Source organism: Melozone crissalis, unplaced genomic scaffold, assembly GCF_028551555.1.
Source record: "Melozone crissalis strain CALT ecotype California unplaced genomic scaffold, PUWL_Pcris_2 ptg000012l_1, whole genome shotgun sequence".
NCBI classification, from domain to species: domain Eukaryota; kingdom Metazoa; phylum Chordata; class Aves; order Passeriformes; family Passerellidae; genus Melozone; species Melozone crissalis.
The window spans coordinates 6,047,274-6,069,227 of NW_026535790.1; the positions used below are offsets into that span (position 1 = coordinate 6,047,274).

General features: G+C 39.4%; 1 protein-coding gene across 2 annotated transcripts in view; it reads right to left on the bottom strand.

The window, feature by feature from the left end:
- Window positions 1-3,925: 3,925 nt before the first annotated feature.
- GRIN2A (glutamate ionotropic receptor NMDA type subunit 2A) overlaps window positions 3,926-21,954 on the bottom strand; it is a 152,467-nt gene continuing 134,438 nt past the window's right edge. The window contains exons 13-15 of one of the 2 annotated variants that reach the window (XM_054271322.1): window positions 12,644-12,882; window positions 9,410-11,070; window positions 3,926-5,894 (exon numbers count right to left, since the gene is read on the bottom strand). In XM_054271322.1, the coding sequence (XP_054127297.1) occupies window positions 5,879-5,894; window positions 9,410-11,070; window positions 12,644-12,882 (1,916 nt within the window). In that variant the 3' untranslated portion in view covers window positions 3,926-5,878. Of the gene's footprint in view, window positions 5,895-7,136; window positions 11,071-12,643; window positions 12,883-21,954 lie in introns of those variants that run through there. The other variant, XM_054271321.1, reaches the window with a different exon arrangement.

A 21,954-nucleotide genomic window follows, 5' to 3' on the forward strand; every position in this document is an offset into this window, starting at 1 on the left:
TCATAGTTCAACTGCAATTAACTTCTAATCAAACTCAAAACAACAATATATTACTTGAAACTGTTAATAAATTATTATAGAATCTTTGTCACAACTCTGGATTTCTGTCTTGCCCCTCATTCTCCCCAAAAACTTTATACATATACATATTTATATATAGCTTATATATATACACATGTATATGTACAAAAACTGATCAAGACAACACATTGACATTATTCAAGTAAACAGGTAAAAAATGTTTTTCAAAGTGTAATTTGAGATTTTTAAAATATTTCTGGTGGGTTTTGTTTAGCAGCACAGAAATATTAGTGTTTCATCTAAGCCCACAAATATCCTTAAACAGGATGAAAGGAAGCACAAAATACCCTTAAGGTTTAGTGTGAATTTGAATCTGATGAATTAAAATCAACATTATTAACTCACAGGTGAAGTGCTTGTGAGACCCGAACATGTATAGATGCAAATTTTGTATAAAATGCAGTGATGGGTTAAGAATCAGGTAGGAGTTTGCCTAACACATTAATGAATTCTGTTTGTGCCTCCTGGTTTTAGCAGGGAAGGCACGAGATCCACTGTGCATGGGTGTGAGTGAGAAGACAGAGAGATCAGGCTGTTCTTCATTGGTGCAAAATGGATGTTCTGAAATGAGCAAGACTATTCCTAAATATTTTACCTGATATCAAGTATAAAGTGCTAACAGCTCTTACTGGAATTGCACTGGTTTCCTTCCTAGCTGCACACAATTTAATATGATGCAATTTCCAAACCTTTGCAACATGAGGTTTTAAAACATGGGGATTTTTAAAATCTGAGCGTGAACTGCATTTAGGATCTGCCCTCCCATCACTCCCTCAAACACCCCTATGGTAGTCCAAAGGTGTTTTTTCCACATTTGTAACCCAAACCTAGACTAAGCAAAAATTTTCTTGAAACCAAGTTCTGCTCCAAAACATACTTGCAATGAGCAGTAAATAAAGTCTGGCCCTACAGAATTTATTGTTTCTTGGTTAAGGTGGAAAATTTGGTAATTATACAAATTTCTCTTTCAAAAACAGCTCAGTAATTACTTCCAACAAATGATTCCAAGGTATTTTTTTTAAGTTTTAGTTAGAGCAGTATAAATTTAGAAAAGAAGCCATTTCCACACTTATTCCTCAGTGGAAATCTCCACATCTCCAGTACTAGCAAGCACAAAAGCCTGTGCACGGAGAGATGCGATTGCACCTTACCCACCACTGCTAAATCCTGCCAGGCATGAAAAACCCATTTTGGACCCTGCCTAGTCTGCATGGGAGAACACACTGGTGCACACACCAGCTCCTCTTCCCTGGGGATTTTGTTCTGGAGGATCCTTCCTCAGCTGCCTAAAGTAACAGATGACCAGATGTGGATCACATGAGCTGACACCGAGTTTAAGGTCAGTCTAAGTTCAGACTGAGTTTAAGGTCAGTCACCCGGCCAACAGAGCCTCTCTGGCCAAGAATTTTAAACCAGCATGAAAAGCCATCCTTTTCCTATGGCTTGGTTATTACAGCAAGCATCAATTCCAGCTTTTTTGGACAGCAACTCTCTGAATGTTTCCATATGTCATAGCACAGAGCAATCCTGACCCAAACCAGTCCTTTAGCCCCTTCAGTACCCAGTATCAAACACTACAATAAAAGCTGCTAGAGAATTTCTAGATGTGGGAGGTTTGGGAAGGAGAAAACCACTTAAAATAAAGCACTGCTGAGATGTGTCCCACAGCTCTGGGAGATTACTCACACATGACTGCTTGGAAGGTGTATGCACGCACGCCTGTGTATACTGTATATATATTTAGGTTAACAAGTTTCAACTATTAATAAACAGCATCTTATGGTATTTGGTAATTAAAATATCAGGCTTGTGTCATTCAAAATAGTGCAACCTACATAGCAATATACAGGAAAATTACACACATTGTTCCTATTACCATTAATATGCTTGTGCATATCAAGATAACAGGATACCCTTTTCCATAGGATTAACCATTTGCATATTTAATTGTATTCTTTGGCCCATTTTCCTGTGAAACCTCATATGAAAACGTAAAGACTTTGGCTTTAAAAGAAAAAGGAAACTCCCGCTTTTTCAGTTATTTTCAGAAACTTAAGTAGAATTCAAATTACTTTAGTTAAAAATTATCATCTCCTCCAGAAACTGCAGACCCCTGTCACAAACCACCCCCCCCCCCCAATTAGTGTGGCTAACTGTGAGCCTCCAATTTCTTTTTATTTTCACTTTTGAAGATCATTTACACTTGCATTGTTGCACAGCACATCCTCCAAAAGTGTCCTGGACTCCTCTAATCTGGTCCCAGTTGGGAACAAGGAAGGTCCCCGTCCCCAGGAGCGCAGAAAGGCAGAGCAGCCTCACCAGGGCCTTCCACTGCATCACTGAGTCCAAGTTCAGGGCTTGCAATGTGAGACAGAAGCCAAAATACATTCCCAAAAAGGTTTTTGCCATTAAACACCATTATTCAACGGGCTCAGGAAAAAACATTATCAGACAAAAAAATGCTGTAGTAATGAAGTAACACAAATCTCTTCAAAGTGGTTATTCTTATGTACTGCAATGCACAAAACAAATTTAAAAATGTAATCTCATAATGCATTTGCTGAGAAAAACATATCATTTCTTCTAATAGTACCAGAAGTGCAAAACAAGACATTCTCCATTAAAATTTCATGTCACTGTAAATATTACCATTTTCCCACATTAAAGCTTAGTACCATTTCTGAGAAGTGAGGAAACTTTCATCAATTCCCAGAAGCAAAGTACCATCTCACTTGGAACTTTACAGTGCACTGAATAAGTATCACAATATTTATTGGTATTTATTTTCACAGTTTTCTAACGTGCACAGAAATATAATTTTTGAAATATATTAGTGAAAACAAATACTAATACAAAAGGGAAAGGACAAAACATCTAGTAGTATAACTGCTTATCACCACTACTTTTTAAGAGTTGGAGAGTCGAACCCATCTCTTTTAAATATGTAATACTATATTTAGTGTGGTTATCTATTAATAAAGGTATTGCATGACAATGTTACAGCATGGCTATATGCTCTACTAATTTAGCCTTGTTTCCAATACAGGTAAAGAATTAAGCAAAAGGAGTAAAAATTGTCATTTAAGCGCAAAACAACAAAAACCTGGTAAACAGTGAGGTAACTTATTTTTACTTATATTATTTCTGGTTCTTAAATTATAGATATGACAAAATCATCACAAAATCAGCAGTGGATTCTTACAGCTGTTAGAATGGCAGATTTTTTTTTTTTAAAAGAACAGTTTAAACCATGGCAGATACATTCTGCAGTATGGAACAAAAAAGCTGATGATCCCACGAGGAGAACCAAGTGCATTTTCACTGCATTGCAGGGTGATGCACACCTGTATTCCTGGCTTCCAAAGCCACAGCACTTTGGAAGAGCACATATTTTTAGAGCGCATTCTCTGTACACAGGTCGAGAGAAGCAGGGGGAAAAAAAAGTTAAAGCTTGAGTGAGGGAAATAAATGAAGAGCTTATTTACAGAGAGTGCAGGAACCCTCCCCAGCAGGGCAGGGAGAAGCAGGGCAGGATTGCATCTCCCTTGAGAGCACAAGCAGCCACCTCCCCTCTGACAGACACCGCTGCGACACGGGAATGGGCGAGCATGGGGCAGCTCCACAAGGACAGTGAGGAACTGGACAGAGCTTCACACCAGGGACAGGATGGGCACACAGACAGACACTCTGCATGGCCAGAAACATGGAAGAGACAGCACAGTCCTGAGGCTACTCCCATTTAACCACAGCTTCACAGGTGACCCCAGCCACAGCACATCGAGCCTTTCTTCCATCACACCACGTTCCTGTCTGTGCTTTACCCACATCACAAAGGAATACAGAGCTGTGATTAAACTGAGCTCCCTCAAATGCTGACATGCTGCCAGTACATTTAAATAAGACAGTACAGGTGAGTTTGGGCAGGGAAATGGCTTGTATCATAAGTCCCATTTTGAAAGGCCTTTATGTTCTTTCAGAAGTTCCTTCAGTACTGCTAAGTTTGGAAGGCTCAGCTCTCAATAAAAAGGAAGTTTATATTAGTAAAAAAAAAAAAAAAGAAATCACTGCTGAGAAAATAATTTAAGACTATCCCTGGAAAACTGTTTTTATGTTGCAAACCAGACTGTCCTACTCAGGAAAGGTATCTGCTTTAAAAGGAATTTTGGGCTAAGATAGGACCAGAGCTGGGGAAGAAGGGAATGTATGACACTCATCTTGAAAGAAGCACAGAATGTGATGATTAACACTTGACACAATCTAGCCAAGCCACAGGATAGTTATTGTTTTATATTAAGTAGGAGAGGATTTTTTTTCATAAAAGTTCTGTTTTCACTAGGTTTTATATATCAAATATCTTAAATGCAATGTAAAATAACAAAAAAATTTCACCTCTTGAATTCTTCCTAAATCCAGGCAGATTCTCAGACCCTTAGATTTGTGACACAATATCCATTCTACATTGATAAACCCAGCAAGCGAGGGAACAGTACCAAAACCTTCCCCACCTCTAAGGTGCAAATGGTACACTGCAGAAATATGAAAGTAGCAACTTATTACACAAGGATTAGATTCTGACACTTTTCTCCCTTGCTGGGTAGTCACATGGTATAAAGCAAATTATTATCCCAACTATGCAGGAGGTGTTGCAAACCCCAACAAAAACCCTATTTTCATGAGCACAGGAACCTATAACACCTCCAGGGCTGAACCTGGTACTCACTGGCAGATTTTTGACGCTGGGGGTAAATAGAGCATTGCTTTTCTAAGCCCACCTAAATGAGCTATATGAGTTAGGAGCCTATACTTTCTAAAAAGTCAACAGAGAGGTAATATATTTCTGGACACATCCCCCACATAAGTGCTCCAGAGCCTTCAGTCCTCTGAACTTCCAACCACAGGGACATTTTTTTCTCTTGCTTTCTCTCTCTCCCCACTGCTAACAGAGCTCAGCTTTCCAGTGCAGAAACCCAAAGCTACTCTCACAGCTCTAGCCTTTGCTTCCTTTAAAACTATATAAAAATATTTGCTTTCATCAGGAAAAAAAAACAAACAACCACACCTGATTTCTCTTGTGAGCCTTATTTCACCTCTTAAATGTTCCTGAAAGACCATAAAGAGACATGTATTTATGAGATGCTGCCAAAACACAGTGAGCTGGCGGTGATTTGATTTCTGTTTGTCCACAGCACTCTTTTTTTTCCTAACCAAGCTTCTTAGATAGCAGAGTAATGAGTTCTGAGCAAAAGCTGCAAAAACATTAAAGTAAATTTTCCAGAAATGCAAAATCTCTTAATTTTCCCTTATTTTATCTTATATATAAAATATCTTATTTCCATGCTTTTAAATTAGTGGGTGACTACACTGTTCTAAGAAACACAAGCAGAACACAAAATCTATCTGAGAGAAAAAAGGAAAATTTACTGTGGTGAAAAGGGAAAGACAAAAACATGAAGAAATTCTACAATATCTTTAAAAGAGGAAAAAAAGCAAGAGGCAGGTATGTCTACATATCTGTTTTTACCTCCATGTACCTACTGCATTCCTCAGCAATTCAATATCCTGCCTCCACAATAGGTGTCGTCCAGGAGCATCGTAACACTACAGGACATGCTACCAAGAATGGCCCAAATCATTTACAGCCTGATTCAGTTCCAGCTGGAGTCACAGGAAATCGTGGTGATAGGAATGACCAACAAACTGCTAGAGCTGTAATCAGGAAAATGTAACAAGTCACCAGCACCATCCAGAAAGGTACAGAAAGGATGGCCACTTATGCAGGAAGATTCTTTTCTCCTCTTCAAGTATAGCAGCAGCTAGAGTGAGAGAGAGGGAAATACAGAAAGTCTTGATCTCGGTTTAATTGAAAGTCAGTGCAAATATATCAACAAAGCTCAGGCAAAACTCAGAATTCCACGCGCTCTAGGCTGAGCCTCACAAGCTGTGGCTTGTGGCTCTGTTGAAGATTTTTCTTCAACTTCTCAGCTGCTTCTTCTTTACATGAGCACATCTGCAAGCACACCGGTACTGCCCTCAGCCCTGCCTCAGCTCTCCTTCCCCCTTCATCAACTCAGATTTATGCCAAGATCAAAACAACGAAAGCATGCAGACTCTGACTCCCTCTACTTTCAGTATCTGGTGGGGTTTTTCCCTCTTTAAGGCAGCATCTTACATTTCCATGTGAACAACTGCTGTGCAACATTATCAAGTCTTCCCTCAGTCTCGTTATTTTGGTTTAGGGCAGGTGGTTGTATTGCATATTGCAGATAATAATAATAAATCTCTACAGTCACCAGAAATCTGCTCAAATCAGAAAAAGCAAACACTGCAATAAATTTTGTTGTAGCTAATTTGCTTGTACACTTCACAGAAAGATAAATCCACCTGGGTTGAGGATATTTACAAGTGAATCTCAAGAGAGAAAATGTAAATGGGAATTTTTCTTTCCCACAGCTTCCCATACAGTACTCGTATAAATATTGAATATAATGTGTGTCTGGTTAGATAGAGATGATGATACAAAAGACTTGGAGCAATCAACAAATACTTGAGAGCTTAATGATGATGTGAAAGACAAGAGCCACCACTGAGTTTCATGATTTACTGGGTAATATGCTCAGCAACTTCCATGGCAGGATTTGGCACGACATCAGCAAATATCATATCTGCTGATACACACTAGATAGTTCAAAACACTTTGGATTTTGGTTAATATACCATGATTTGGACTGGATATTAAAATTTGGCTGAAATATTTTTATTATAGTCATTACAACATTATGCCTTCAGTGCATTTGCCTTCCTGCAGACATAAGAGCAAAGCATAATTGTGTCTTTGGGAAAAAGTTTGGGTTCATGACAAGTGTTCATCCCATAGACATCCTAATCCCTTAGGTTAGCTCACACAACTCTTCCTAAGAAGTCTCTCTAAGGGTAGGTAAGGAACTTCCGTTTATAAAAACTCCCTCCAGTGAGGAATCAGAAAGCATCCCATGTGAATCAGGGCCAATAAGTATGACCAAATGTTGAATAAATACCCAAAACATATTTTTACCTGAACAGCATAGAGATACCCATAGATATGCTTTCTGATCATACTTATAATAAAGTATACTGAGATTTTTGGAAGCTGGAAAGAGACTTGGAAGCCCAAATCTGATTACATTTCATTCCTTTAAAAATATCATCCTTCACCATCATGGTGAAGGTACAAATTCATTTGCAAATACCAAGAACTCATTCTGGACTTTGATAGCCAAAGTCAGTTTAAATCTGTTTAATAAAAAAAAAAAATCTGTAAACAAAATTCAAGAAACTTTATTTTGACTATCCCTACACATCTCCCATTTATATTATCTCCCATTTGCACTCTGCTCTGCAGTATGCTGTTCTAAATTAAACACCTTGCATACTGCACCTCTGGCATGCAGATGCTTCAATTACAGCTGACAGGCACGATTCTGCTAAAAAGAGTTTCAGTTTAGAGAAAAGTTAGGATAATATTCACATTTTCCAATTCACAGTGGTAATGGTTTCCCTGCTCACCGTTCGTCAGTGAAATGGAGGGAATAATGCTTGAATAATCTAAATTTTGTCTACACAAAAATCCTAAAGCAATTCTCAGAGTAGCAGGAAAATGGGAGAGCACCGCCTCTGGAACACTTTCAGTAGTTAAATGTATTAATAATTGTATTTACTTCTTTAGTTGAAATTAAATTTGCAGCTGTACACTCTTCTCCTGAAAGGCTTCGTCTCTTCCCTTTCATGCTCCCTTATGGTTAAAATCTAGTGGGGTTTTTCTATTCCAGTGAGGGTATGGGGGGGTGTGTAGCAGACATTTTATTTGTGAAATAATCTGACATCTATAGAAGGAAAAGTCATATAACAATCCATCCCTGTTATGTGAATACCTTTGCGTATCAGTAAGTGATAATAAAGTTACTGTTTCTTAGTTACATGTGCATATATTCATTTTATACAACAGACTTGGTTGGAGAGGTTAGAAAAATGGTCTGATGTTCAACAAATATGCACAATATTGTGGAAGGAAGAAGTCCTTTCAAAGGTGTTAATCCTTCTCTGTGTATGGAAATAAATGGTACCACACTCCTCACTGACCACACTGAACTTATGGCTGTCGGTGTTTGATACTGTATTAACAGCTTTAGTACTATTAATATACAATTAATTAGTTGTCACTAATACACTATGAACAAAGAACTACAGTGGGTTGGGATTTGGTTTGGGAAGTGAAAGAATAAAAGAAATACTATACAGCCCTGAGTAATCACCAGTAAGGGGCAAATGCAAACTTACGTACACATTAGGCCTCAAGGTTACTAATAAAGTCCACAGCTCCATAGTAAGTGCCATATAGTGATATCTAAAAATATATACTCTGGATTAGGCAGCTGTGAAATTTCTGACAAGATTAATGCAAACTTTTAAATGAACTTACTTTGTAATGGTAAGTGCATGTGCAATATAAGAAAAGCATTTGTACATGAACATTAACCAATATCTATGGGGCTTCCTTTTGGTACACAGCAGTTCACATGTTTGGGGTTACTGCCTTCCCATCTACTGTCTGTCAGTCTAGAAGGAACATCCTAATTTTTGTGCTAACACACTGTATTTTATTTATTAAGGTCCTGGGGTTTGGGGATTTTTTAAAATTTTTTGGCTTTGAAAATGATTATGAAGCTAAAATATATTTTTGGAAGTCTTAGCTTTCTTTTCTCTTTTACTTTTGAATCTGTGCAAATGCATCCCTATTTCTTGTTGTCTGTGTCATACTACATGCATACCATATTGCTTATCCAGTACTAGAAAATCATTAAACATTTCTAAGGACAAAAGTACATTGAATGATACTTAGCAACATAAATTAGAATAACCAAAATAGTAAAATAATTAGGTACAAAACAGCATAGTTGCCAACATATATTGGGGCTATTTCAGTACAACTTGCCATTTATATATAAAGCACACATAAATGGCTATTTTTATCCTTTTTAACAAGACATATTTTAAAAGGATAGATCAGAGCATACCAGTTTACCTATTCATGTACAAAAGTACATTGGGAAAGGGAGAGGTTTACGTATCATTTACCAGAGCAGGATACTGTTAAAGGAAAAATTCTCCCTCTAAGATGGTGGCAACTATTCTTTCCCTATAGATAAAGTGTTCATGGAAAATTTAAACATCTGATTCAATGCTAGGCCTTTTCTTATACACACGTGTATTGCTACAGGAATTTAAAAACCTTGGAGTTGAGTACAAGCTATTCCTATTTGCAACGTAAGGCAAAACATGCTCTGAAATGTACATGTCATTATGGATCCGACCATCCCTGGAAGAGTATGATGCTGTAGACTGTATGGATGACCTTAAATAATTATCATTTCTTCCTCTTGTTGGCAATGAATGTTTATAAAGATCAGCTGGACTTTGCCTAAGAGATAAATGCTGGTCATCACGATAGGAGTGCAGGAAAGGGTTATCATCCGAGTGAACAGCGTACAGGGACTTGCTCCTCTTACTGTCCTCCAGAGCATGGGTTAAAAGTGAGGCCTTGTTGCCCAACAGTTTGCTTGAGGGAACACTAAACATGCTTGCATATGGACTGCTTTGAAGAAATTTCTCTCTTTCTTTCAAGCTTATACTACGAGAAGGTCTTCCAATATCAATTTCCCTGGACTTATCAGCGATATTATCAAAAGAGTGTTGCCTGCTAATCCTCAGTTTATTCTTTTTAGAATATTGCAGAGCACTACTTTGTGACCAAGTACGCTCATATATTTCTTCAGGAAGTGATAAGTTCGTTGTGTCCTGCAGCATCTGATCTTCCTCAATGTCATAGAGGTTCCCCATCCGCAAGCACGCATCGCATTTATAGGGAGATCTGGTCGAGTAGTGCCCCGCGTAGGTGGGCATGTTGGAGAGACAGCTCCTGCAGTGCGTGGAATTCTGCCTGAACCTATCGTTCATGTCACCTAGGGAAGTATTTTTTTCTTTGAGAGTGTAGTGCTTTCCATAGAGTTTAAACTGGTCATTATTTGGAAGACTGTCTTCATTATGTGATGGAGTCCTGTTGGCATGCTCGGCTTTCCTGTAGTTGTCGTTGTGATCTTGGTAAACATCAGGAAGCTCTACAGGTTCTGGAAGGACAATGTTTTCGATGTACTGAGGTGTGTCCAAGCGGAATCCTGGCTCCTTGTCAGCGTCAATCGTGTAGATTTTATCCCGTGGAGAGCCCTGTTTGGTTTTCAGATATGTCAGTTCCACATCACTAGTGTCTTTTGGGTATTTTGATGCTACTGTCCTTTTTTTAAAATTGTCCTTGGTTTTGTGGTGCTTGTTGTTGTTTTCAGCTTCCATGTGGCAAGTAGCTCTGCTTGATGTCTCTGAGACATCTGAATGAACAATCTCTTCAGGAAGGTATCTTTGGCTTTTCAATGAAAGCTGCCTGTTTTCCTCAGACCCGTTTTCCCTCTGGGAACCTTGGCCCTGACGTACAGAATCTTGGCGTAAAGATTCAACAGATTTCATCCAAAGCTGCCTGGGTCGGGAGTTCGCTTTTGCTTCTGTTGTTACTGCAACCTCTACTGTATTTGGATTGGATTCATTCAGTGTGAGAGGATGCTGCCCTTGAAAAACATAATTGTTCAGGTTGTCCTTGTGTCGATTGCCAGGAAGTGTCTGCAGTTCACTTATGTTGTCACCAAAAAAGTTGTCCTTTGTCTGAAAGGATCTGTTATCAGAAAATACCAAGTTTCCCTTATCCATGACCATGTCCATAATCAAAGAACCCCTCTGAATAAAATCAGCTGTTCTTTTGGGGGAGTCAATTCTTGAAGGGTTGATATTGGTCATGTTTTTCGCTGTTCGCAGCAGCTTTAACATGTTGGTTTGTGAATTGGTCAAAGAAAAGTCAGGAGACTTCTTCTTCTCTTCAATGTGTACTCCATGAATGCAACTGTAAATACCCTGTAATATGAGTAATATAAGGCAAATTAAATCACTAGGTATAACTTTTCACAACTTCTATTTTAGTTTTAATTAGCAATAAAGAAAAATTAAACATTTCTTATCTCATTACTGGAAAGATTATAAGTACATCTCCAATTTTTTATCATTTCCTTGCATTGAAATGGAGGAATATTTTCTGCTATATCTATTAGAACTACAAAGGAGAAAAACTGCCAGTATTTCACAAACCAGTGGTCTGTCTTGGCCTCCCCAGCTTATTCCACAATACAAGATTAGAAGGCACCCCAAAGGCTTCCCTAATCTTGTCGCAAAATGAAACTAACCTTCAGTAATAGATACTCTCTTATTTTAAACCAGTGATTCAGTTTCCCCTCTAAACAAGCCTGTAGTGGGACTATTTTATTGGAGATTAAGGTATTCTTCACTTGCACTGAAATAAAAAGGCTTCTAGCCATCATATTTTAGCTTTTCTGATCCCTATCTCAAAAAACCCCAGCTCTTTTTAAAGCTGCATCTGAGTTAATTGTGAGGAAAAGGCTGAAGCCCATTTTCTCACTTCAACCTCTTTGGTCACTCCTGTGAGCCCAATTGACATTTCCAACCCTGTGAATTAGCAATTCTCAGACATTTACCTTTGGTATAAATACTTCTTTTCCCCCAATTCTTAGGAGAATTTCATATAAAAAAAGCCAGAAACATAAAGTTCAAATATAAAATGTGGAGGTTAAGGTGCATGTGGTTTCTAGACAATCCCCAACAGGGTAGTGCAGAGTATTTTTAATGCAGTTCCAAAATGCTCCAATCTACTCAACAGGGTAATTGCAGCACACTTTAAAGCAATTAGCCATTTTAGTATCATTTTCAGTTCTCCTCAGCTATATAAAAAATCAAGAAAAATCAATTACCTAATGAAAGTTCTATCTGTTTTAAAAATATATTTTAAAAAACCAACCAATTTGTCAAAAATAATAGAATAAGCCACATTTCCATATTTTTTACAAGTATCAGTTTCTTGCATAAGTAAATCCCCTCTGGGTCTGGTAAAGTTATCATTAAAATTTGCCTCAGTGACTAACCAGACATAAATGATACCTGTGTTTGACCTTTCCTCATACAGTTTATTCAAGTTTTTTATCAAAAAAAGCTTACAAAACTATTCCACTGTATTTTTATAAATTAAAATTCTCTTGCTTAAGAAATGCACAAAGCCGACAGCTAATGTCTCTTATCAAATTAGGTTTATTTTTTTTGGATTTTTAATGTGGAAATAAATACATTTTCTGCATCTACAATTTCTTCATTGAAATTTTCCTTTACTGTATTTGTTTTCAGTATTCAATTACTGATTATCCTGATATAAAATAATTCATATCCTGAAAAATCCAATGGATTAAGACTTCCCAAAGACTGCAAATACATCTTAAGCCCATTGACTACTCCAGAGCACCACGCTGCTGCTCTAACCTGGATTTTAAATGTCCAGGTTGGAATAAAAGGAAGGATGATATTTTAGGGAGGCAGCGTTTATTCCTTCTGTTGCCTAAAGGGGATAAATGAAAGCAGTACTGACCCTGCTGATTGAGAACAGCAATCCTGGCCTATCTGAGCAGACTCCAGTGAAGCAGAATCTGAGTTTCCAGTAAAATAAGTGCTCCCAGACAAAGGTTATTAAGCTGAGTGCCATGGCTGCTGCGAGCATGTAGAACACTCCTGCCATGTTGTCGATGTCCAGCTGGCTGCTCATGACTTCGTTCTTCTCGTTGTGACAAATACCAGTCAGCCACAGGGTTTCTAACTCTTCCATTTCCCCTAGGGAGAGCAAAGAGTCAAACCAGTTAAAATGCAAAAATCACTGCTCACAGAATTCAAAAGTCTTTGCAAGTTTAAAAATACAGCACCATTTAATGCTTCATTCGTGGAGCACTGCAGACTTATCGAGCCAGGAGTTGCAAATATAGCAGATTTCAACTCACAGCACCCTAGTTTCAGATGTCCTCAGATTTCATAAATTACGTGGGAAGCTGGATGCTCTAGAAAGCAGGATCTGTGGTTTAGACAGAACTTTCCTCTGCTTGCTATAACTATTAGGACTTATTATAGAGAGTGGAGTGAGTTAGTGAAGAGCTGGGACAGGCTGTATTGATCAGAGGGAGAACTCATCAGAGAAGCATCCTGACACCCAACCAGACCCTTTCATGCCCCCTCCTCTCCACTGCCCTGTACTTGGTACCTCCCTGATGCACTCAGGCCCTTTCCTTTGGCCCTTCCCTTTAACATCACAAGACAAATTTCACAAATTCTTGTAATTCTTTTAGTGTGCCATGAGAAGTTTGTTCTTTCCCATCTGATCCGTGATGACATTATTTCTTCTTTGTAAATAAACTGCAGTGTTATGGCTGAAGCCCTCCTTCAGAGACACATCTGGTCTCTGCATTTACCTCTGGTATCTATTCCCTTGTGCTGCTGCCATTCCAGCTTCCTGGGCAGCACCATAAACACCAACAGCCTCATCCCGTGCCTGAAATGGAGCATTGCTGGTTCTGGCTGTGCCCCATCCCTACTGCCATTAAACCACTCCCCTTACAGCTAAGGAAGCAAATCCTCTCCCTGCCTCTCTTGTGTACTCTTAACTTTGAGTCCATATTTCACTGATGAGATTTGGCCTCAGATGAAGGACACTGTCACCTAGCAGTGCTTGCTACTGCCAGCATGGACAGAGGTGGGCAAGAAACTGCAATTGTTCCTGCCAACATTTTTTTTATTATTATTATTTTGCATGATTGACTAATTTTCAGACATTTAGTGGTGTTCTTACTGAAGCACTGCATGGGCATACAGGTCTTTTTACTCTCTTGGGATCTAGTCAGCTGAGTAATTATTTTATAATGTTTAATGTCATAAACTTCATTGTTTATAGAAAATACAGCAGGCAATGTAGAGGGCCAAAAAGGACAGTATTAAAAGGACAGTATTAGCTTTCTTAGTCTATTTTCCAATTTAAGATATGGCTTCAATATGGGGGAAGAATTTCCATGGTACCAATCCCTAATCCTTAGCCAGTGATTAGGGAATACATTTTCAGTATTATTATAATTCATACATCATTGGGAAAAAAGAACAGAAAAAAATGGCTAGAAGCTATATTGACATTTCAGCTACCTTCAAGCTAGACTAGAAGATCAATGACCTGCTGTGAAAAAGCATTTTGCAGGATAGAGTGCCAGGGCACCAGGAAAGCTGCAGCCCACAGATAATTTGGATGTGAGTTCCAATTGGAAATGGAACACAACACTGTGATGGAGAAATTGCTTCTCAGAGAATGTGAATGAAAAACTGAAGTAGAAAGGACAAGTTCTGATGCACTTTAGCAAAGGCATTTCACAAATTTGTAAGAGGGATTATTCAGTCTCTAGCTAATTCCGAATTTAATTTTGTGCTTGAAGCACGAATTGAACCTCTACATCTGCAAAAGGCAATGTGTCTTCTCCCAAATCACAATGCTCAATCTTCAAAATACCTAAGAGCATCCCAAAGAGGAAAGTCAATCCTAATCTTTTAAAATCTTCTAATCCAGGACATTGGGACAATAAATTATTAATTGTAGCAGTATAGATATTGCACACACAGATAATTGGGGTTCATTACTGCATTTCCATCTCTTAGAATATTTGGATTTCTTTTGTTCTGCTAAACCTCAGTGGACTGTTTCCCTCGTCTCTCTTTCAAGTCCTCCCCAAGGTCTATGAATAAAACTCACAGAGGCCATGCAAGAGAAAAGAACCCAAGTCCAAAGAGAGAGCAATATTTCTGGTCTGTGCATTAGCTGAAGCTCTGCCAATCAGATCTCATCACTTCCCACAGGAAAACTCACATCTCCCATGATTGTCAGGCATCAATTTGATTTGACTACTGTGCCCTTTCACTGTTCATAACAAAATTCACGAAGGAATTTAAACCTCTATTTTATTACTGCTTCCTCTGTGTTCCTTTCCCTTTGGCATGTACATTTAAAATAACTATTGATAATCCAGCAACCTTTCCAAAAACATCCCGACAGAAATGAACTAAGCTTGTTTTGAGTCAAGATAAATGACAGTGCCCTGGCAAGTAAAGAAGAACAAAGCATCCCAGAGCCTTGCAGATGCTGCTATTGCAATATCCTTTCCATAATATCAGACAATGACAGCAATCACTGTTAATTAATGCCCAAAAGGAATCCATATTTTTAAGACAGCAAAGCACTGTTAATCATTGGATTATCATATCTATGGAATGATGCTATCTGGGAATGGACATATTAGCTGATAATTCTGGTCTCTCTATATAAAGCAGTTGCCATTTCCAGTATATATTTTTATACATGTGCATAAATACTTACATATGTGTGTGTATATACACACGGAAACACAGAGAAAACTGGCAATAACCTAACTGTAATAACACTTCAGCATAGCTGACCCTATAAAACTGGCAAAAATGCCCAGTCTTCTTATTGCTTTTCCTGCCCATTACACTTTAAACCAGATATTCACAGAAACCATAATATTTTTATTACAAAATCCTCAGGCATAAGAAACTTTTTTATCTGTGGTGTCAATTCATTCCTTATTAAAATCTATCACTTCCAAATTTGACCTGGAGTTTGAATTCAAAATATTGAACTTGGAGGCTAGTTATAATTCAGTTCAGAAAATAAATTAATTTAAAAGAACAAAGTCCACTTGGAGAAATGTTATTTTTCAAATCTTTTTGGGTGGTCTGGCTTGTGAGCTGAATGTGCAGGGTGATGATACCTATGGCAATATATTACAGTAGGCAATTGAAAGGCCAGCAATTTGTGATTATCAGGCACTGGAGAGTTCAGTCATCCCTGTGTGTGCATAATACTCATTAGCAAGTGGGAGCTGCAAATATCCCATAAAACAGACCTTGAAATTCTAAGTCAGCAACCTCAATATCCATAAATGCCAGGCCTCACTGAACTGAGTGTTAATGGAGTTCAAGTCTGCATCTAATTGGGGGGGGGTCTCAAGTTACTCATAAATATTAATCAGACTTATTTTAAGGGGGTTTTTTTCCACTTCAGGCACTTACTAAAGGAAACTAATACCACCATAATTTCCTACCTTCATTCATGTGTGGACTAGATTAACGTGTAAATGAACAGCTGCAGATCTCAGCAGCAAAGTACATCATGACACTTGCAAAGACCAGAAAATGAAGTGTCACTGTGTATTTGACAAAAAAGTACAGTGTTTATTTTCTGTTTAACACATCCACAATCTATTTAACCTGAAAAACTCACAAATGACTACATGATTCTTACACTAAGAGATATTTTAAAAATTCTATAGCCCTGTATAATAAAAGATCTGCTTCATTTATAATGTAAGAATGAGCATAAGCAAGTGCTTTAAAAATCCATAGTTCAAGCAATGTTGAGTGTCTGCAGTATTCATTCAAAGCACACTCCAATAAATTGCAACATTCCAGCTCTCTCACTGGTAATCCAGCACTATTTACAATGGGTTCAGGTTACCCATCCCTTTGTGCTCCTCCTGGGTTTGTTCCTGTGGCTATGGAGCTCTCTGCTGGGGCTGCTATTTGCACAGAAATGTGCCAGCTGGCCATGTGGCCTGCACAACCCACAAGGGCCTTCCTTTCTACATAAACTCCTCTGGCCTATTTCACACCTTATCATCCTGGGAAGCGCTGATAAACTGTCCACTGAGTCCCCCGAACAATTTTGTCACAATAAAAATTTCATTATCCAGACACAGAAACCATACAGTCTAAAGGGTAGAATTACATGTTTTTCCTCATCAGGGCCCTTAGCAGGCTGTGCCACCCATCCCATCCCTCACACAGCCTGAGTCACTGGCTCTTGAGATGTGCCAGCTCTCTGGGACTCTTTTAGGGGAGTTACTGGTCTCCTCAAGTTCCTTTTGTCTCTGTGGCACAGAGGCACCTGCAACCTGAGCACTGGTACCCTCAGTGCTGGGTACACCAGCACCAAACTTCAGCACCTGTATCAGCACCAGGCCCTTCAGCAGCTGCATAGCAACAGCAGCTGCACATGCAGTCACCCACCCCTGACTCCAAAAACATTGCCTTGAACCAATGAGAGTTGTCTGGAAAAATTAATTCTCCTTATATTGCGTTGTGTCGTGCATCACAGTCATCCCTGCTCTGTGCAGCCTGCACATCCTGCAGGAGGAAAGGAGGCCCTGTCCCAGTGGGGAAAGCAGAGCTGCAGCCCAGCACCCTTGTGCTTTGCTGGTTAAGTACAGCAGACCTCTGGAGTCAGCACTTCCCTGGCACTTGCATAAGGCCCGGGCCAGGAGCAGGGCACTGCAGGAGATCTCAGGGCATGTGTCACAGCAGAAGGTGCCAGAGGAGCTGGCTGCTGGTGACAGTGTCAGGGGCTCTCGTGCAATGCCCTACCCTGAGGATCAGCCAGCACAGCAAACTGGCATGTCCCCAGTAGAGATGATCAGCAGGAGGGTTAAATATGTACACCCACACTGGTCAGATGTAGGGCATCATCCTCACAGACCCTGGCAGCACTAACACGATCACCTGCTTACTCAGGCTGGACAAAAGGTAGTTTTCAAATTTAGGGGCAGACTGTTCCATGTTTACTGCGGTAGAACTCCCCCTGAGAGAGGAGCAGGATAGCACCCCACCACTTGGGGACTCTAAAATAAAAGGGTCTTTCCCCCTGAATAGTGGGGTCAGCAGCCAAATGGGTTGATGTGCATTTGGTTCAATAAGCTCATCAATTCCAATCTGACCCAGTTATATGATCCATACAGAATGTTTCAGAGAAGAGATTACATAAAAGCACAGCAACTTTTCAAATTCAGCCTGGATCCCCCAAAACAATCTCTCTCAGTCTTATTTTCTGAGTTATTTCCCCCTGTAAAAATAGCAAGAGGAACACAGATGACTGACAGCAATAAACTTACTGTGAGCTAATGACTTCACTCTGCATGTCCCCATTAGTTAAGGATGAATTAACAGAACTGCTAAGCACGACTTTCAATACTACAATCCCTCTAACTCTTGTTCAGCTACACAAACGCCCTCCACTTATACACTCACACTCTTCAGTCACATTTGTTCCACCCACTGCTTAAGGAGGACACTAAATATATAAACAGAAAATCACTGTGATTGTGGGTGTATTCTGCCTGAGCAGCACACACTGAAAATATGTCCTTATAATCACATACGTATTTCCTTCTTGGGCTTTATCAGCCTGTGTGAGTCACTCTGCTACACTTCCTTATAATCTAGACAGTGATTTGGAAGGCTTATATTAAAATATGAACAAAATAGCAAAGAGCTTTCCCCTTCCAGATGTAAGGGGGCAAATCTCATTTCCACAGTTACCTATTACCCGTAAGGACTGGGAAGCAATTATCCACCCAGGAAAACAATTCTTAGTGTACTAAGCTGCCCTAAAAGCACATGAAGATTAACCAGAACTGAAAGTTATTAGGAAGGGATAACAGACTCTGTGGAAACTCAGACCAGAACCAGTTTTCTTCTTTATGCCTCTGTCTAATTGCTTTAAAGTTTTCAGCTTCAAGGGTTAAGGGCTTAATACAGCTACACCATCTGCCCTCTTCTTGGAGATCTCTTTCCACACTGTCTTTTGAACTGAGCTCTTAATCTGCAGGTAGTGCAATACATTACAAATACCTCAGACAAGTAGATGCATAACCTGGCCAGCTGGCTGGTACTCAACACTCCTCCCCAAAACTGCTCTCTTTACCCAGCTTTTTCTGTTCCTTGTATCCAACCATTTCTGCTGCCATGAGTGTTTGATCCCTCTATTCTGCTGCATCCCTCATAGCTAAAGGCTCCTTGCTGTCTTTCTCTTCATCTCATTCACACTCAGGATCTCTCTTACTCTCTTAATTCTGAAGCAGCTTTGTCATTTGTAGCTCAATAATCTCATCTTCTCAAAGAGAGATGGGAGAAAGACTGAAAGAAAAAGAGAGGAAGAGAAAGCTAAATTCTCCTCAGTTTCTATGCACCAGTGGTTCTACACCAAACCCCAAAGACAGAGTGCTATGGGTTTCAGAAACAATTCCTCCCAAATAACTTAGTGGGATATTTTTAGAAAAAGTACCACTCTTTAAATGGCATGTGCAGCCCCAGACAGAGGAGTATCAGCAACACTGGGCCTGCAGACAGGTGCCTGAAGCTCCTGCTGTTCCTGGAGGAGCAGGGCTGCGTTCCCAACGCCGCGTCCGGAGCTGGGCACTGCAGGCTGTGCCCGAGCCCTCTCCCACTGCTGGCACCTCACCCCTGTGTGCCCACTGCAGTGACAGTGCCAGGTGCCACGCTGCTGTGGGGACATCAGCCTGCCCAGCTGCTCCTGCAGAGGTTCAGAACAGAAATCCAAGCAGGGATCATGCGATTCCCCAGCGCGCGGCATTTCTGTTCTGACACATTCCTGCGGCCGTGGGCGGAGGATCCAAACAAAATGATGGTGCTGTTTCTTAGCAGCCGTATCATCTGAGCTGCTTCTGAACTCCTGGGTGCTTCTACTTCTCAACAGAAGATTGAGATTCTGTCTCAGTAGAAATATTTTTACTTCTCTGTTAAAAAACAATGGAAGTTTCATCTTGTGACCACAGCAAGACAAAAAAAGCAACACAACCACCACTGGGCTTTAGAGAATAATACCAATGATCAACTATCTTAAACAAAGCTGCAGATGCTAATCATCAACTCAAAGCTTTTGCAGATAATGAGATGTGCTGTACAGAAAGCAAGATGAACAAAGCCAGAAATTCACTAACAATGCACTTCACTCATATCCCTTACGCAAGAAAAAGCAACTCCGAATTCTTTCTGCTACAAAGATTCAGAGTTCCAAAGCAATTAATCTTACACTAACAACTGCTCATTCATCTCAGCTTCCCATGAGCAGGGCTATGTATGTGAACTTGCACAGACCAAGGGATGAAACCTTTTGAGCACAACTATACTTTTGAGACAATTAAGTAGCTATTCTTTAAACTCCTCAGCAACTCATTCCCATCAATCTTTCCTCTGTCTCTTTTCCTCCTTGTTAGAGTAACAAATTTGGCATCTTGTAGCCAGCTCCTTACACTGAGACTTCAGAGCTGCTCCCACAGTGTGATTGATAATTGTCAGTGTAATTGGTCCACCCAGTAGAGCTATCCTAAGGATGGGAACACTATTCATGTACAAACATATAGATAACCACCAGTGAGAGCTTGAAGTTATCCCTAACACAAGCCTACATCCCTCTGTATTTAGTTAACTCCTTTTCCAGTGCCAATAAGATTAAAAAGAGGGTTCGAAGTCATTGGCTTTAATGCAGAAACAGCATCATGCTTTGAGGAGTATGAAAAGATGCCCCTGCATGAACAAGCACTTAATTCTTCAGCTACATCTTTTACATCAGCAAGGAAGAGGGAAGAGGTTCCTACCCACTGCACAAAAAATTCATTTCAATGTGTAAGTGAACTGGCTTAGATAGGAGAATGATAGAGAAGCAGCAAGGAAAAAATCAAATGAGAAAAATCACAGGAGAAAGACACGTGCAGAGGAAATTGGAAGCTCTAAAATATATTTCAAAAGGCCATTTCAGTACTGGGTAAATGTAAAAAATAAATGAGATCATGGCTTTTTGTATGCGCAATCAGATATACTTTTACACAAATTACTTGGTCTTATCCAAGGTTTTTCCTCTTATTAACATATTATTCATATAAAGAAACTGTGTTTGTTGAATTCATTAGAATGTTTTCTTCTTATAGTTATGGAACTCATTAGGTTTACAATCATTCACTGAAATTATTCCATAGCCTGATGAATGCCCTATTACACATACTGAAGAATAATTCAATCCTACTTGGGGCTCTGCTCTTTTACAGCTTAGTCTTTGAGAATAATATATTCTACAGAAGCAATACATGTGAAATAAGATTTCTGCCTTCATTTGTGTTTGCCTATTTATTTAAACAACCTCATTCAGGCTCCACTGAGCCTTTCCCAGGAGTACTCTCTTAGGATGAAACTTTCCCCCCAACCATACTTGCTTTTAGTCTAGAGAACTTCAAAGAGATTTTTAGTGATACAGCAAAGTGATGTTGGTCTGAACTCTGGGTTCATCCCTCCTAGCTCACCAAAACAGAGTTATGTAAGTTCACAGCTAAAAAGATTATCCATCGAACTACTGGAGTTAGACATGGATTACAAAATCAGGTCGAGCTAGTTCCAGGCAATTACTCTTTACATTTAATTTCTTGGTGTTTAGTTCCAGTTCACCTGCAATGTACTTTGTAACTCAGCAGAAGAAATTTCATTATTAGGGCTTTTTTGTTGATCCCCCCCCCCCCATCACATTTGGTGGAAAGTCAGTGGTGGTTGGGGTTTGTTTTCCCTGAAAATGGTCATCTAGACTGTGAGACAAAGTGAGACAAGTGAGGCAGTTCTGGGACTAAAAGAAACATAGCTACAAAAATTTCTACACATCCTATATGTCCAACTACTGTTCTCTTTACTAGACCCCACACCATTTTCTGAACAAACATAGGGATCCTTCACAAGAGAAAAGTAATGTTTTAGCATTCCTGGGTTGTTCAGAGTAACTTCTCATAGTAATGAAAAAATGCCATAAATGTAGTCACAATTCCCATGGTTTGTGCATTCAACATGTTTGCTTATCTTCTGAGCAGGGCACAGACATTTCATAATGAGGTTTCATTCACCTGGGTGTTCTCTTTATGTATTGCTATTCTGTAAGTTTTAATATTGAGTTTTGTGGACAATTCATTTGTATTATTTTAAGCAACTAAAAATGGGTTAAAGATATAAGGATTTGTATGCTATGGA